The following is an 18,694-nucleotide window of genomic DNA, read 5'->3' as shown; positions in this document are numbered from 1 at the left end:
TTTGCGAATTAAGGTATCGATATGGAAAGTAATAAAAACTGCATATGTCAAATGTAAGTTAAACAGGAATTCGCAAAGAAACCTTGACATTCATTCTTCACGTTTTCGCTTCCGTGAGGTCCATACAAATGATTGCACTTTCATTTAAGGTAATTTGTTCTACTTACATTCTTGTGTCATTTATACCGGTATCTAGTAGTAGTAGTGCTATAATTTAGTATGAACCGATCCGGAAGCAATAAATTAAAATGGAATGACATGAGTATCATTATGCACTTAAATATTTAGATAATTATTGTCCATGGGTCGCAATTATTGGTTAATCGGTATTAAAATAATGGAATGGCGTTATATATGCACAGTGGTAGCAATAGATCGATGATCAACTTTAAGTAGGCCTTGCGTTCTAAATTTTATAGTATCATAAGTTTACATATCAAATACAGGTATTTTATTATTTCTTAGATACGGACATTAACACTAAATAGCACTTAGCATCAAGTGAGCTATGTACTAGTACCTAAATAGCCGTCGATAAATTGATACAAATTGGCAATGTAGTTATTATTTATTGATGTTTGTTTTCATATTCATGAATGGTTACTCTTTCAATTAAATTAAACCGTTACTGAATACAGCCTTTAACATTTCCTCGCTGTTCCGACGTATAAAATAACAATGGTCGTTATTCGGCTATAAATTTTCAAAAACCTATTAGCGGCGAAGCGTTCCACAAATATTCCGTCTTTAGAAAACTCTCGCTCAATACGTATGATGGATTAAGTGCTTCATAAGAGTGAAAGTTCAAGTTGGGAATATTGTTTTTTGAAAAGCGAGCCAAATTTGTTACTGTCCCAAGTTTTTGGACGTCGGCCGCAGTTGCGGTGATCAAGCTCTAATGAGAGGAAAGTACCGCCTTCTGTGTCATTCTAAATGGTTTTTGCGTCATCTGAAAAATAAATACGCTTCCCATTCATTGATTCAGCTGCCATATTTGGGATTTGTTTGGTAGATCTATTGTGTAGGTTGATGATAAAAGTTATGTGAAAGTGTTGATTCGTTTTTGAGATTATTCTAGTCAAGTATTTGTTGATAATTGGTTTCGATAAAGGTGAAGCAACCATACATGTACATATTTATGATATGACATAATGACGAGATATACTAATGGTACACTAATGAGGCATTTCAAATTAGTTCTCAAGGGCAACGACGCATCTGTAATCGACCTCTAGTTGGTCATTCGTGTCCCTATATAAATAAGGTTATATAAAAAGTAACTGACAAAGTGGTGATTGCAGTTTATGTACTTATATCTATTTAACATACATATAATAAAATAAACTGAAGGCATTATTTTCCTTCACTGGCGATTATTTTCCTTAAACAGTAAATTGGATCGTGTAACTATTGAATAACCCACGACTATTCTATCTTATGTAGGTACTATTTAGTTTGAAGTTACCCTTTCAGAATACAATTTGGAATGTAACACAGTAATTCTCTGCTGATAAATGCAAAAATAAAAAAGTGGCGTTCCCGCAGTATAATTACAAGTAGAGCCTTTTTAAATTTGTTTCTATTGACAATTTTAGGTTACAATTCTCACAAACAATTTTAAGATGAAACAATTTAATAACACTTAGAAAACTTTATTAAACTAAATCGATAGAATCGACGCATGAAAATAGGGCGTGTTACTATTTGTGCAGTAAGTGGATAATAAGGTTTTTACACTGTACCCTATAGTCGTTTTTTCAACCAATGTCACCGGCAAATCATATTTTCACAGGAGCCTCGTATTAGCACAAAAAACCTTCTCATAATCTATCATCCTATACCTTAGCATAAATTAATATTTTTTGTCCCCTCCATGGTTTTTGTGTGCCACCTTGCAAATGAGCCTTACCATTGAATATAGGTGATTTTTACTCGATAATTGCCTTTCTTTTTGTTTGACTTTTTCGCTTAATGGCCTTCATTGTCGTCGAAGTTTTTGTGTAATTAGAGAAGAATGGCTCTTATGCGGAACACTGTTCATATAGAAAATTCATACCATCTCTAAACATATTGAGACGTTGTTTGACAAAAGACACGAAACAGATATCACGGTTAGCGAAACACGACCGTAAAATTTATCATTATTTTAATAATTTTCATTAATATTGTATGTGGTAGGTATGTAGGTATTTATAAATATTTTTGTTACAATCATAGATTAAGTAGGTCCCTAACGGTTTAATTAAATTTAGAAAATTAACTATCGTGGAAATATGTGATATAAGAAATGTAGAAAGCAATACATATAGGTATATTTTTTTAATTTTGCGTATGGTCGTTATTACGAGATTAAAATAACAAACACGCATAATTTTCCATGCATATATTATCGTAACAGAAATTTTCTTACTACTATCTACTATGCTTGAATGAGGCAGTTTACGGAGCACCGGCCGGAACATATCGCGTTTTTATGCAACTTTTTTAGATTTTTAAGTCTCTTGATAGAACCGTTTGTAAATAAATAATTCATATCAATTTGCACTGTTAATGTGGGAAAGCGCTATGTGCTAGAGAATGTGCGATAACCTTTCTCTGAGGGCTCATTAGATGAAATTTATGTTAGGTCCGCCTCCGCTGACAAGAGTTTCGGCCGATATCGAAAAGTGCTTACATTATTTATGCACACTTAGCACTAACCGACCACGGTATTTATGTGCAACTAGTAAAATTTTACGACCTGTTTGAGAAAATGACTGTAAGAGAAACTGGAAATATTGGAACTATTAGACTGTAACGAACTTATAGAGACGCTCGATAATCTTTAAGTTACTGACCTCTTTCTTGGTTTGTTCGTTGATCTTCACGTGCGTCTGTTGCGGCTTGTCCCGTAACGGTAGATAGCCTTCGCGGCTGTCGGCGGGCTCGGCTGCCGTGCTGTCGGTCAACGTCGTGGACTCGAAGGTCGTGGTGGTCGCCGTGCCCGCGTCCGTGGACCGAGGCTCAGGGGCAGTGCTCAACGTGGGCGCCGCCGTGTCCTTCACCTCCTCGGCCGTCGTACCCGAAGTTTCGGACACGGAAATCGTCTCAGTGCTATCGTTATCGGCGTTGCTAGTCGACTCCGTGTCCTGAGCCGTAGGCGTCTCCGTAGTTCGCACGACCGCCTTTATCGTGTAGTGTTTGGTCGGACGCTGCGTAGTCGTTACGACCGTGGGCTTGTAGGCCGCGGATGTAGATTCAATTTTAGATGTTTGCGTTACTTTAGTTTCGATGGTTGTTTCCGGCGTGATAGGTTTATGCGTGGGTTTTCTAGTTTTTGGGGGTGTGGTAGCGGTAGGGTTGGTTGCGGGGATGGTGGATTTGGTTTTCGAGGAGCTTTTCCGGGCGACCGTCGTGGGTCGCTCCTGGAAGGTCGTCATCGTGGGGGTGTTGTCGAGGGTGGTTTGAGAGATGGTCGTTTTAGGCGGTTGTCTATCAGCGGGCGGGTCCAAATTGGATTGCTTGGGTGTGCGGGAAGGTGGAAAGAAATAATCCATGATAGACGGGGATCGGTTATTATTGTTGGGTATCCACGACCAGGGGTTGAAGTCGATGAGTCGCGGGCGCGTCGGATCGGTGCCGTCGGCGGCGGCGGCGGCGGCGAGGGCGGCGAGCGCGAGGAGAACGGACGAGAGGCGAGACATCGCGGCGTGCGCGTGCGTCCGCGGCGACGAGCTGAGCGGGACTACGCGAGCGCATTCGGTGCAACCCACCACCGCTCACCAATTCGCCCTACGGGTCTCGATGCATGCAGTATGCAGTTCCGATCGCTGGGAACGTAGAATAGAAAAGTAATAGATACGCGCCGCGTCTCACCGGCTATTTATAGACGCTTATTACACAAACCCTTAATGTGATTAATGATGTTCGGCCCGCCGCTAATGAGGGCGTCAGCACATAATTAAGTTTTGATGTGGACGAACGCCTTTGTAACCCTAAGGCTGATATAAATATTATCTGTAATAATATCTTGAATGCTAAACCACGTAGCCCGTGCCCCAACCCGCGCACCAAACTGCATATGTAAAACCATATGTAGTTTGGTGCGTTTGGTAAGCTTTATTAATGACTAGAAAATTAAATTTAAAATTGTAGTTTATTGCAATCAATTACAAGTACATGACATAATTTTATTGTTGACTCTATGAAGACTCATAGGATCATTTGTTTGACCATGCATGTGAGTCTTATCATAGATATATTATATTCTTAAGCTAAATGGTGCTTTTCTACACATTATTCACTCATAATCGCATCCCAAACACCTAGACCCAAAAAAGACAACTATATTTAACGTTTAGCAGTTTCCCTGAGATCGAACCTGTAACTGTGTGTCAGACCAATATGCCGACCACTTGGTCACGTCTTCTTATTGAAGTTATTCCCACTGCCCTGTGGTCTGAATGCCGCTACACAATACCAGTTGTAATACGCTTACTGTCACGATCGACGCATGTCTAAGCTGAAATTGATGAAAATGAAAATACGATGCGCCACCACAAACCGTGTAATGTCAGATCACTTATCTACGCTCTACTTACGAGCATTACAATAGATATTCTCAAAAACCGAACACTGCACAGTAGGGCTATATGAGATGAGGTTATTTCACAAGATTTAAGTTAGAAACGATCATGCTGTCCACCTGTTGTCACTGTGTGTCGTCACTGCTACCTATGGGCATCACATTCTTCATATAGAACAGGAATGTACCTGAAATCTATAAAAATCTATTATCTACTATACAACACTAAGAAAACATTCAAATAAAAGAAAGAAAAGAAATTCAAAGTCAAAATGTATTAGTGTAATTGAAATAAATAATTATGTTTGTTTAATTAAATTTGTAACTCCAATAGCATCTGCCTCAATTCATTCATTGTTCAGCTTCGTGATAAATTACGCGAGTACAAACGCCTATACAGTGTCTATACAGGTGATTAATTGGTGTTCATCAATTTAATTATTATTCACGTTATATCAATGATATTGGAAATGTTAATAAAGTTAGCGAACTAGAAGCGTCACAAATTTCTACGCGAAGAAATACTTAGTAAGATTTCTAATGTCGTGGGTACAATGAACACACACAAATACAATTTAAAAAAACATAGATAAAATCAGGAACATAATATTGTCATCTAGCAAAGGATCGAACCCGGAACCGTCCGTGTCATAGAGACGTCTGAGACGTCGCTATCCAATATCTATCGGCATCTATAAAATTCATGAAACTATTCATAAACACTACAGACATATATATTTATTTTAATTTTCGGAAAAAGCTGAACATACTGTAATTTAGAAAATAATAACAAATGAAATGTGTAATTATTCGAGACTGTTTACTTGTACGTAATAAACAAGTTATTGACCTGAGAAAATTATTGTATAGTTAACAATGCAACATTATATTTTGGTTAATGAGTGGCGTCATTGTTATATCAGATAAGGTGCTAGTCTCATCATAAAACGTTAATTTGAAGATTAAACAATATTTCTGAGCATAATAATCGCAATTTTATAATTCCAGCAAACAAGCAAACTGAAACGCAGGCCTTACTGGTCTACCACACGGAGGGTTCTGTATTCGATCCCGTCGGGCAAAAGTTGTAATTGTGATTTATGTTCGTTGTCAATATACTTATATACTTCTCAATATACTTATTGCCGTTAAGTGTGTGCACTCACTTTCAAAGAAGACTGAATATGAATGTGTGAGTTTGAAGCTATGGGTATCTAGATAAATTATATTTTCTACACTCGTAGCATTATACTGGGATTCTCCGTTTTAGGTGATGTGGATACAATCAAAGTTCACACATCCAGAAAGGAAATCTAAATTTATCTGATCATCTTATTAGATATCAGCTTAGCCAGGAATCGAACCTAATACAAAACAGACAAGACAAGCCAGTTATTTATGGTCTATTACTTTATCAAAGTCTTTTCCTTTCGAGATATTGAATATATTTTATACAGAATGTTTTATAGAGCAAACATTTCTCTGACTAAACACTTGATGGAAACATCCTTGGCTAACCGTAGATCAAATCTTTGTTTGTAGCTTACCAAACATAGCTCGCCTAATTAACTTTACATCTGTTATCTGCCGACAGACGGTTAAATACTGCGGTACTAAGGGCCTTTCATACGAACCTATTTTTTTGTATTATCGCAAGTGCTTTTGCAGTCGATATTTTATGGGAACTCTGCTTTATAGTGATATTGTAGTGATTTGAAGGTGGTAGAACCCTTTGTGGTTCGACTCCGGCGGCACCACCGCCACACCTATTTCAACCTAATAACAGCAGTGTTAAGCGCTGCTGTGTTCCGGTTTGAAGGGTGTGGTAAGGGAGACAGACTTTTCCGAGGCGTTCCAGCTTAGTCCTCAGGGGTAGCGGCGCATCTGTGGCCGACCTCAGGTAGGAATATCTAATCCTATCTGGGGTTGATTACAGATGTCCATGGGCGGCAGTAGCCACTTACCATCAGGTGGACTGCATGCTCGTCTGCTACTCTTATATTATAAAAAAAAAAAAAAAAAAATCTGACACAAAAAAAAACATTAAGAACTATGTCTGTAAATTGTCTGTAGTATTATTGAATATCCAGTTCAAAAATAAGATTTCGTTTCAATTATTAGAAAAAAATATTATGTACTTACACATTTATTTTACATTTAAGCTGTTTGTTTTCTATAATTAAAATATTAATGAAATCAAAATGTATTACCAGATAATTCGACAACTTTTTGTAGCATCTGTAAAAAAAGAAATAATTCCAACAAATCGCTAAGTCTGTAAAAGCCTTAAACAGCTGAACAGCAAGCAACCAATTAGAAACTGACCTGCACAATCTGTACGCCGCTCCTCACTCACAAAATACGTGTCTCTACGGGATTGTATTACGGTACTCCAGTCTTTTGTATAATGTATCAAATAAAAACCTGTGATAACCCAGTGGCATAAACTTCAGCCTCCTGTGGTCCGTGGTTCAGTACCATAAATGGGAGGTTTTTTTTATAATATAGGAGTAGCAGACGAGCATGCAGTCTACCTTATGGTAAGTGGCTACTGCCGTGAACATCTGTAGTCAACCCCAGAGAGAATTAGATATTCCTACCCAAAGTCGGCCACAGATGCGTCGCTACCCCTGAGGACTAAGCTGGAATGCCTCGGAAAATAATGTCTCCTTTACCCCTCCAAACCAGAACACAGCAGCCACAAAGGGCTTTACTACCTTCACAAGGTGTAAATTTTTAGAAGTTTAGGTGTATTTGTATTACTAATTGTCACTTGCTTTAACAATTTATTTAAGATACTCAAATGACTTATTTCTAGCGTAAAGTAATTTATCCCTTTCGGTGGAAGGGTCTAGATGCCGGTTGACTTACATGTGAAGCACCCATCTTAGACGTCAGAAGTAACAATACATTTGTGATCGGCTTTAGAACTCTGTTGTATATTATATGGAGTACAACTTACAAATGGAATGGAGTATTACAAATGGGCGGCGGTAGCCACTTCACCACTATGTGAACTTCAAATTCGTTGGCTTCTATATTTACTCGTACGTAAACGTATAGACAAGTTCGTGCAATAATATTTTCAATATTTTGATTTATATTCGTGTATACGTTTTGCTAATTTTAAATAATGCTAACTACAACTCAGATTACACAGAAACCGCTATACTTATACAAGTTTCACTCTACAATTTCACTAAGCATTCAGAGTTCTACCTACGTCTTTAGTAACATAAGCTTTTGTATCCCTTCAATCTATCTGAGACGTTCATAAAATCCAATCTAATGCTCGTAAAGCGTACAGTATCCAATTAGACATCGACTTCACCAATCTAAGATCGCCTCTAATAAAATACGTCGTTTCTCACAGTACGTGCATACATCTGGGCTGTATATTATTGTGTGCTTTATTGCGGCAAACCTCAACCTTCTTTCGAAAGTAAGTTAACGGAGATCCGAGATTTTTTATTACGTGAAAGATTTCGCACGCAAATCTGGATACGTAGCTTTATAGTATTTGAAGTTGTTTATTAAGTAGTATGTAGTTGTAAGTAGTTCTTGGAATAGATAATTATAAGCATCGGATATAATTTACTGTCATAAGATAGTAAAATGTTAAGTGGCCAGAGGGTACTCCATACCAATTACAGCTTATTATAACTAGTTATGTTTATAGTAACTGATCTGCAAACTGAAGCAATATGGAGCCCGGTTAGAAAATTTATGGGTAGTTTGTACGAGTAGCTATATTCTTTCGCTTTTTGGAGCCACAATAAAAGTTGTTGAACTTTGTCGGAGACTTTACAGCAGTATTAAGCGGTACTGTATTCCTGTTACAAGAGTATGATAAGGGAGACATACTTCCGAGTTGTTTCAACTTAATCCTCAAGAGTAAGAACGCCGACCTGAAGTAGGAAACTCAAATTATTTCGGGTATCAACCCGAAATAATTTGAGAAGGCTATTGCCACGACGTCCGTAGGTGGCAATAGCCTCTTACGATTATCTTATAGTCTGCATGCTCGTTTGCGTATTGAAGTACCTACCATATTTAAAAAAACCCCATTAGGTTAATGGTTAGTGGTAATGGTAGGTGTAAGTATTAGTGCAAAAAAACTAGAAAGGCTAACATGGATTATATTTGTAAAGATAAACAATATTGTTTTTAAATTACGTCTATAGAAATCAAATAAAATGCGTAGACTGAGTCGTCGTCATAAATATTTGCATAAAACACATGTAATTGTAGTTTGCGAGATGAGTCGTACTTTATTCATACGACATTTATAACCTATAAAAAAGGGTTTAAGATCGTCAAAGCCGCTTCGCGTCGTATCGTAAAAAGGAGGACCTTTTCTAGTAGTCAACTTTTATAGTAAGTAGCTTCAAATATAAATTTTCATTGTACGTTTCGTATTATAAATGTTCTTATTGTATGAGAGGTTAGGAAGAACTTAATAGAAAAAAACATTGTTGACGCATTATTAGGTACTAAAGTTATTTTATAGAATTCTCTTAAAACTAATTGAAAGAATGTAGTTCCTTAATGTTAAGCTAATAATATAATAACTTGTAAATTAAATAAACAGTATACATGATACTCGTACAAAGGCAACCCTATGTTCTCCAAAAAATAAATAGCTAAGTAGGTACTTGAATTGGAATGAGTGAAACAATTAAGGTTTTCGCACCGAATGAAATGACTAAATTGCTAACCGTGTTCATTTTCAAACAAACTCTTTAAAGGCCTTTGTAAATATAAAAGGAAACTTTCGAGTTTCTTGTCACAAGACGCAAAAGTAAACGTAATGACACAAAAGACAATCACGTCGAAATCTAGGTCCATACGTCTACCATTAGGTGAATTTTACTTTTCGAATCGCTCATTATCACCATTCAAACCCAACGAAATATTTCGGTGTCACCGGGTAAAGCAGTAATGGGTAAATTTAACTCGAAATCTGGCGACAAAGACACGTCTACCTATCAAATAGCACTTAGTCTCAATCGATCAACTTTCAAACTCGCTCAATTATCTTCCCCTAACTACATATGGGTACTTAGAACTCGAACGTTTACGTGCATAATTCTAGACATTTATACTGCAATAAAGCCTATATTAAACGTCTGTATTAACTTTATGTCGGCAAGTGCAAAGAAATTATAATTTTCTATAAAATCAGCTTCGTTGAAGTTATCCTTTTGGCACGTTAGGAGAAACCGATAAGAGTGGTTTCAATGGAAATGTCGCCGATTGCGGAAGTTGCTAACAGGGAAAACGGTTTAGAAATTAGCTTTTAAAGAACATATACATAATTAGTGGTGCCCGCGGCTTCGCCCGCATTTTAAACAAATAATATGACATACATAAAACGGAAAATTTGTACCTGCATTGGAATGACAGTGGTGCCATCTGTCGAAAATTGGTCTTACTAACTCCCAAACCCTCGTGGGCTCTTGGACAACAACTTTGCTAAAGATCATCACTTGATCAAATGCATAGTTTCCGATTGTATAACTACTTACGAATTAAAAAGTAATTAACCTTCTCCCACGGACGAAATTGTGAATCTAAACCATTCTCAAGTCCCCTAAAAACACACACAACAAATTTCATCAAAATCAGTCCAGTCGTTTAGGAGGAGTTCAGTTACATATATACGCACATAAGAAATATATATATAAAGATATACACAAATTGGAAATCTTGTAATGTTTCTATTGGAAAATTAAATTACTAAGAATGTGTGTAAATGAAGAACCAAATAAAAGTATTCACACAGGCAACGCCACCTATTGTCTTTGTAAGCTATTTGGTCGGCATTTAAACAAACAATTTATGATCATGCGATTCAACAGATTAATCTGTAACTTATTTTAAACTAGATAAGTATATAAAGCGTTCGTATTTAACATGCAATTCGATCAATCAAACCACCCAAGTGTTGCATTCATACCGACCACCTCATCATGATACAAAGTAGCGAATGTGTTAGCTTATAACCTTAGATATGCAGATAACACAGAAGCGGTATCCATTACGCTAATCTCGGATGAGATTACCGTCTATGGAAACTGGGGCCTAATTACTTGCAGTTTTAAAAGTGCACGGGTCCATTCTCATAATAATCAATGTGATCGCAATGTAAAGAATAACAGAACATAACAACCGACCGCAGAGGATAATGGTGCGAACACGCCGTAAACACTTTTACTCGTCATTTTATAACACCCCGAGTCGTTGAAAACGTACGTAATTACAGCTCAAATCGTCTAATGATTGCCTTTGTATCGGCTGCAGGTTGATGATTAAGGAAGATGCGACCTACGCATTGTCGACACGGACACAATTGTTAGAGAATAAACGGATAATCCCATTAGAGTCAAAGAAAGTCGCTGATAAAATTTGAGGACTTAGTATTGTTGACTATCTGTATATTTAGTATTGTACATCTACTTTTGAAATGAAATGAAATAAAATATATTTATTTTGTATAGGCCAACGGCGGCACTTACAAATTGCCAGTTACATATTTTCTTAACTACCGGATCGGAACGCGACCTCTACTGAGAAATTTTCAAATCAATGTCAACAAATTTAAGTCGTAGATTTTACATATTTTTTGATTATGAAAAATACTTAGGTATATGTAGATTTCCTTTATGTTAAGACAACTATTAAAGATGACGGAATCTTTCGTGATTCGTATAACAAAAGTATTGTGTTTTATTTTGAAGAGTGTGGCAACAGTAACTTATTTCTCAAAAGTCATTTTTACTGACCTTAGATACGACTCCAATCGTATCTTGGATGATACAGATGTCTATAGGTGGCAGTGGGCATTAACCATCAAATACAACTTATTTTTTCAATGTATAAATACCTTTTATAATGAATGATTTGTTACAAACTTGCATCTACGCAAACACAGTTAGAACATATTGGTAAATATGTCGCGATGTTTTACCCCAGCGAGCGGCACTGGCCGGCGTGGTGGTAATCAGTAAACTGTAAACTGTGAGTAATTTTCCTTTTTCTGATAGAAGCGCTCGCAGACCGCAAAACGTCTTGCAAGATAGCTGTGTAGCAAAATAATGCTTGCATATTTCATCAAACTGGAAGAGCATGTATTATAGCAAGTCGGAAGCATTCCACAGTTCTCAAGTGTATGTTTCTAAGATGATGTTGGGGATATCGGAAGCATTACATCTCGTTTCTCGAGTCGAACATGACATTGTTTCTTAGGTAAAAATATTTCACATCCTGAATATCGAATTGAATAAATTGTAATATTCTTATAACATTTGACATCTAATGCTATATTTGTAGCTTTTACAGTAACTAAGAAAAATCGACGGTAGAAAAACTCTTTGTGTCACACTCATCACACTACAATTACTACAATACAATATTCGATTATATTGTCTTATAGTATTCTACTGCATCCATTGTACAGACCACTCAAAACTTATCTTGCCTTTAATATGAATTAAAACGAAAATATATTATTTTTTGAATTTCCAATTGTCGTCGTCGCAGCCAGAAAAATAAATTAAGTACCAATTTGTAATCATAAGCTTTAAAACCTAAAATCACAAATCATTCTTGTACCCTTAAAGTGATACACGAACAAACGTAAACCAACAACTATTTAATACTAGTTAAAATTACCGTTAAAATTTATTTACTACGTATATTAACTTAAAGGGTTATTTGCATCCGCTAGCACTGAGATCTCCACGGTCGGTAGTCAACAGGTAAAAATTGATTGAACACAGTTTATAATTAACGTGCCGGAACGAGTCAGCCGTATCAAGTGCCCTATAGCGTTACCTACGAGACTTTCACGCCATAAAAATAAAGCTCAATTCCATAGATCGTAAGTCCGAAGCGTAATAATCATGGTTTTCTAGTTATCTGTACGTATAAAAAGAAATACGCTGATTGACTGAAAAAACAGTGATAAACTGGTGGTTGAAACTCGCCTTCTTAATTGGTAGGTCCCGGGTTCGAATCCCTGACCGAAATCCAATTTTTCAGCTTTGTGTGAATTAAAAATGAATAAACACTTGCGATAACGGTGAAGGAGAACATCATCTGAAAACATAACTACCTGCCTGAGAGTTGTTAAAAAAACTTTTTTATAGATATGTGAAGTCTACCACTTGGCCAGCGCAGAGTTTAGCATTCTCACTCTTTGCGAAGATCTGTACCCAGCAGTGAGGCAGCAATGGGTAGTTAATGCTGATTGACTGGTTAATGATCACAGAGTCTACGCTACTGAAACTAGGAACATGTAATTTAGACAATGAGTACGGTTTATGACTTAAGCGTCAATTAAGTGAGGCTTTTCAGAAATACGGTTGGTATTTCGAATGTCGTAAAATGAGCGTTTCGTGAAACTTTATTTGGCAATCCCGATAATTACCTACATAATTACATACTAGTGAAAAATAGAACCAAAAGTATGTACATACTACCGCGCGAATAAAGCCACGGTTAAGAACTAGTTTTATCCGGATACATCTACCGACAGTTCGCGATGTCGCTACGTCGAAATGTCGTAATGTTTGGCATTCGTGCAGCCAAATCAGAGTGTAATCGATTTAAAATCCGTTATTGCTGTTATTCGAATGAATTCCCAAACGATTATTGACATGACCGAAGAAAATACATATAAGAACCGTATCACGTGTAAATAAAACTTTCGCCAGTCAAATCTTTTTGAAATAGTACACACGCACACATGTGTAAAAGTACGCGTATATCTTTCTTTACATTACTGATATTTAAAGGTATTAAATTTTATACGTACCCATTAGGATGGATATTCTAATCTGAAGGAAATGATGTAAGCCATGACATATGTTATTATATCTATAACTTGTAAGCCTACACTAAAATGTTATGTTAAACTTATTCTATACATTTACTTCCTCTGCTATTCATCTAATTCAGTAGTGACAGATTTATGATACTTTTCATTAAATTGACTTTTATCAATTAAAAAGTGTAATTTGAAATTGGAAATCAACAATCCAGTCTGACCAATAAAGGACTCATTTGGAAGGTTACAAATAAAAGTGTTATATTAAGTAAAATATCAAACATGGAGTAATTTTACGATCTATTACTTATTACTATTAAGTTTCCTATTATCATTAGTTTAATATGCTTTACGGTAGTGCGATGAGCGGTATCGTAATCCACCGCAATTATTGTGGGTAGCTTAATTGGACTACCAGTACTACCACCCTTGAATTATGTTGTCTTGTCTAAATAACAGGAAATAAGTGTCCTTAGCTTTTCATTTTATTATAGAATATCGCATCGAATTAGCTATTTAGTTCTTAACGAGGTTTAATAATAAGGTAAACATAGAATGTAGAAAGTTTTAAAATTTTTCATGTCTATGATAACTCTCTTGAGCAAACAATCGTTAAACATCGATCAAGCTAAACAATCAAGTTAAATATCGATTAAGTTAGAGTTTAGATACTATTTTCGAATCATAAAGAAATACTTTACTTTATTTTATTTATATTATTCAATACAATCAACCAATCGTGTCAATAAAGTCTTTAAAAATAACAGTAAAGTTACTGTAAGTGTATTTTCGAAAATAATAGTGCAGCCCGAACTCAACTTACTTTGTAGTGAATTTCGTGCATCATCGTTTCAGTTAAAGGCAGCGGATGACGGCTGACATACAAATGAGAATGACCTCTTAGTCCTAAGAGTGGCAGCACATCTGCGATTAGTTTCAGATAGAACCCCCGTTCTACATGGATGTGGTTACAGATAGTTCATAGCATACGCGGCATTGACCACTTACCATCAGGTGGACTTAATGCTCGTATACTACGTCAACATTATAAAAAAGATATTACCATATTGACGCAGAAAATTTCACGCATTTATCTTACGACGGCTTACAGATTGACAGCGTGGTTAGCTGCTTTTGCTTACGTATTAACTCATCATCAGTGACAAAACCGCTTTGCAAATACACGACTCATCGCTTTATACTTTTCTTTATGCTTTCCAATGTGGAGAGTGTTGTGGATGAAAAGAAAAGTGCCTTATTACAAATGGCGAGTCTTTAATGTTGATGGTGAGGAAAAGTTGTCGGTAATTGTGGTCAGGCGTTGTAACATTAAACATTATGTGGCGTAATATTTTTATAAACAAACGGCGGTAATTACATGAGAGGTACATAGATTACTCAAATAATTATAAGACTCGGATTCAAATAAGACTCTATTTACCAACCAATGTAATACTAATACGAATTTTAATGGTTATACAGCACATATATCAAAGACTAACCATTGGTAGAGATCGCATAGTGGTTAAAACTCAACCTCTCAGTCGAAGGGACTGGGATACAATTCCCAGGCACGCAATTCTGATTTGTTAAAGTTATATACATATAAGAAATTCGTCATTAACACTTTCTATAACGATAAAGGAAAACATTGAATCTAGGCGCATAGAAAGACTTAAAAGTTTTCAAAAGTTTAGCAATTCGCAATTGGCACAATTGGTAAATTTATGGTCCAAATCCAATGAGATCCGTGCCCAGCATTGGCACAACGACAACGATAATCTCGATTACTTTGACGTACCTAACTGAAATGAAGATATGAGTTCGAGTTTGGTAAATAATTAAGTTTGATGTTCAAGAGTTTAATTACAATACAAGTAATATCAGAATTCCTCTCACAATAGTTCGTCTCATCTCCACACTTCATACATATGACACACTTCATATGACGCCAACATTATCAAAGTTTGAAATTGATATTTCACTACGAATTCAGCGTTAAAATTTCTAACAATCTTATAGAATAGCATAGCTGGCGTCCGTTGCAAATTTACTTCCTGTCAGAAGAATCCAAATGACTTTAGATTGATGACCAATTTGGGTATCTATTGTGCTACAAGTGTTCTGCGCACTCAAAAAATGCGGCGCCACTGTTAGCTTACAATATCATCAAATTATAATAACACCGTATTATGGGTATATAAATTTCTGAGAAAATAAAATGCTATTTTGTTCATAGCCATGATTATTTAGTACTTAGGAAATGGTAATAACAAAGAGTTGTGGTAGTAGAAAACGGTTGGTGCATACTCCACAATTTGGAAAAGATGCAGGAAAATTAAGCAAGGGTATGCATTGCATAAACCATAATAGAAACACCCGGTACTCAAAGACTAATGACAGTCTATATGTTACCTCATGATAAATTGAGAGCTTAAGTGTACGAATCCATCTAGCCCTCAAATGCCAGAAAACGATTCTTGGATATGTGGGCTCGAAAACACATCAAAAGAAACTTCAAACGGTATAAAAACATACAGAAAAATATTTGCCTGAAAATAAATTTCCATTTAATCTCTTAAATGAATAAGTAATAAATAAATTTCGCTGAACAAATAGTAACGGTTGATCCACTTTATCTCCATTATTGTTATAGATGATGAAATATTTTCCCATAAATAATGCTTTGATGCCGACCAAATACACGAGAATGCAGTTTGTTACACAGTAAATAGCGTTGAATTTTGGCTGGGCGGATTAATCTAAGATTTTGTCAATTGAATGCCAAAATCACGAATTATTGAAAACGAGTTTAGCGAGATTACGGTTGAATTGAGAAAAGTCGTGGTGCCCTAACTGTACCGCTTGTTATCGACGGTAAGGCCGTTTGTCCACCGTCACTGCCACCGAGCCGATACCGAGAACGAGATTATTTCGGGCCGATTTTAATATGTCGTGACGGCGCTAGTTTGTCCACCGCGACCGATATCGCCGGTTTAGTTTGTTCTAGCTGTCACGCGTGTGACGGCAGTGTATGGACAAGTAAAAACGTGTTTTATATTACCAGCACAATGGCACGTCAAAATCTCGGTGTCGATCTAACGGTCACGCCGATCTACTCGAAATATCAACGGCCGGCGATGACGGTGCTCGGGTGACGGACGTGCGGTGGACAAGCGGCTATAGTAAATGTAAGTACCGCTACTTCGGCGCCGTCATTATTTATCGGTAACGGCTGGGTGACGGTGGCGGTGGACAAACGGCGTAAGCCCAGATACCGTGTAGTTGGCGAATGCAACTCAAAAAAAACGTTTTGGGAAATATTTCAACTACTTATTACGGTCCGAGGTTTGACAAGTCTTTCCTTTGTCTATTTGTACATATTACTGTTAACTTTGCGGGATATATTTTTGGAAATTAAGGAGCAGAGTTATATATAAAATTGGTAGAACCTTTTGTGGTTCGCCTCGGAGGCACCACCACCACACCTATTTCTGCATACCCACGGCAGTAACCACTTATCATCAGGTGGACTGCATACTCGTCTGCTACTCCTATATTATATAATAAAAACAATGTATTTTCTTACTCCAGGATTCATAAGGTACAGGACTAATCAGTGAGTCTAGATAATTGAGGCTTATGTCGGACAGCAAACTATATAGTAATTAGATAGAAAGATCCATATAACGTACTGGATATCTAGAATCCGTGAATAGCATAACACCTCTCATCATTAAATTAACGTCGAATAAATTTTGCGTCTTGCTGCTAAATTATGCATCATTTATTGTGGTCATCGACTCGTACTGCCACCCGCGGCGTATGTGTCGAAATGAGGGTTTACTTTCCACCCTTTTTTCTAGACATACGCAACGCCCTTCAAAAACTTGATATAAGGATATAGTGATCTTTTCTCTATTTTATTAAAATAACTAATAGTGTCCGAGGCTTCGCCCGCGTTTCAGAAAAAAATAACATGACATACATATAACAGAAAATTTGTACCTTCATTGTAATGACATTAGCGCCATCTGTCGAAAATTGGTCATACCAACTCGAGAAACCTTCGTGGGCTCACGCACAACAACTTCGCAAAATATCATCATATGATCAAATGCATAGTTTACGATTCTATAAAAGACATACAGACCAACATTCATTTCTATATAAAACAATACCTCCGTCATGTTTCTTTGATTTTAATGTTTATTAATAAATGCTGTACCGAAATAATATAGTATACTGTATTAATAAGTCAATATCACTAACAAGAATTACAGTATTACAGAATAATCAAACTTATTTCAGTTAAAAAAATCAAGCAATTTCTCTCACAAGATTTCAAAGTCGTGACTGAGTTATGTAAAAAATGAATAGTGAGTCTGAGAAATCCGATTAGTCGTTTCGAATGTTTATATTTCTTTTTGCGGAGACCGCAACTTTGTTCATTCTATTCTAGTTTGGAAAAAAGTTTGTATTACGTGAATGGTACTTTAGACTAAATAAATTATGGGTCAATACTCTCGACTGCGTAACTGAAAATCCGCTTTTTAAACGCGTGTTCGAATCCTAGGCAATTCAGGCAAATCTAATAGAAAATTTACTGTTAGAAAATTATTGTCGCTGATAAAAATTGGAACACCACCAGTTGGCATTGGGATTGCGTGGAGAATTTACGCTCCAGGCCTTCTCAGTTGTAGAGAGACTTGCGCCCAGCAGTGGAACACCAGATTACCCGATGTTATCTTGATTATCAAGCATCTCAAGAAACTCATGCTTGGTAATGTGGTAAGCAGTCGCCCGAACTATTACTTCCAGCTGCCTATGTACAAGGACAATCAACCCTTAATACGAAGGGAGTTCTATATTTCAATTTAGTCGTCAGGCGCGACCAAATTAGCTAACTGCCATATTTTAATTAGGAGAATTAGCATTTATGCGGCACTGACCAATGACCATAATTTACTGAATTCGTGCTAGATATTACTATTTTACTAAAAACTGTATTAGTCATAGGTCAGATGGTTATGACCGTAGACTATGAACAGAAACGGAAATTTTGAGATGAGTAACTGACTTAGTATTAGATTCCAATAATTACGAAAGAAATGGGAGTTATCGAAAATATTTATTTAAACATAAATTTAGGCACTTTATTAAAGTTCATTATTCGTTGACATTAATTTATATCGATAAAAATACCCAATGAAACATTTATCACGCTTATTATAGATTTCTCCTTACTGATTTTCGACAATACCTATTCAGATTTGGCATTACCATAATGTCTGACTGAG

At 36.4% G+C, this 18,694-nt stretch overlaps 2 protein-coding genes across 2 annotated transcripts in view; one reads left to right on the top strand and one right to left on the bottom strand.

The window, feature by feature from the left end:
• Window positions 1-3,698, bottom strand: part of dsx-c73A (doublesex cognate 73A) — a 109,994-nt gene extending 106,296 nt beyond the window's left edge. The window contains exon 1 of the mRNA XM_073082083.1: window positions 2,838-3,698. Coding sequence (XP_072938184.1) covers window positions 2,838-3,683 — 846 coding nt within the window. The 5' untranslated portion in view covers window positions 3,684-3,698. The remainder of the gene's footprint in view (window positions 1-2,837) is intronic.
• Window positions 1-18,694, top strand: part of LOC140749063 (elongation factor-like GTPase 1) — a 182,390-nt gene that overhangs the window by 113,830 nt on the left and 49,866 nt on the right. The gene's annotated exons all lie outside the window — the stretch shown is intronic.

This window comes from Epargyreus clarus, unplaced genomic scaffold (assembly GCF_041222505.1).
Source record: "Epargyreus clarus isolate Ecla_fem2 unplaced genomic scaffold, WU_Ecla_fem_2.2 ptg000017l, whole genome shotgun sequence".
Classification (NCBI taxonomy): Eukaryota; Metazoa; Arthropoda; class Insecta; order Lepidoptera; family Hesperiidae; genus Epargyreus; species Epargyreus clarus.
Note: the sequence above shows the minus strand (reverse complement) of the source record. Positions and strands in the feature narration are given on the sequence as shown.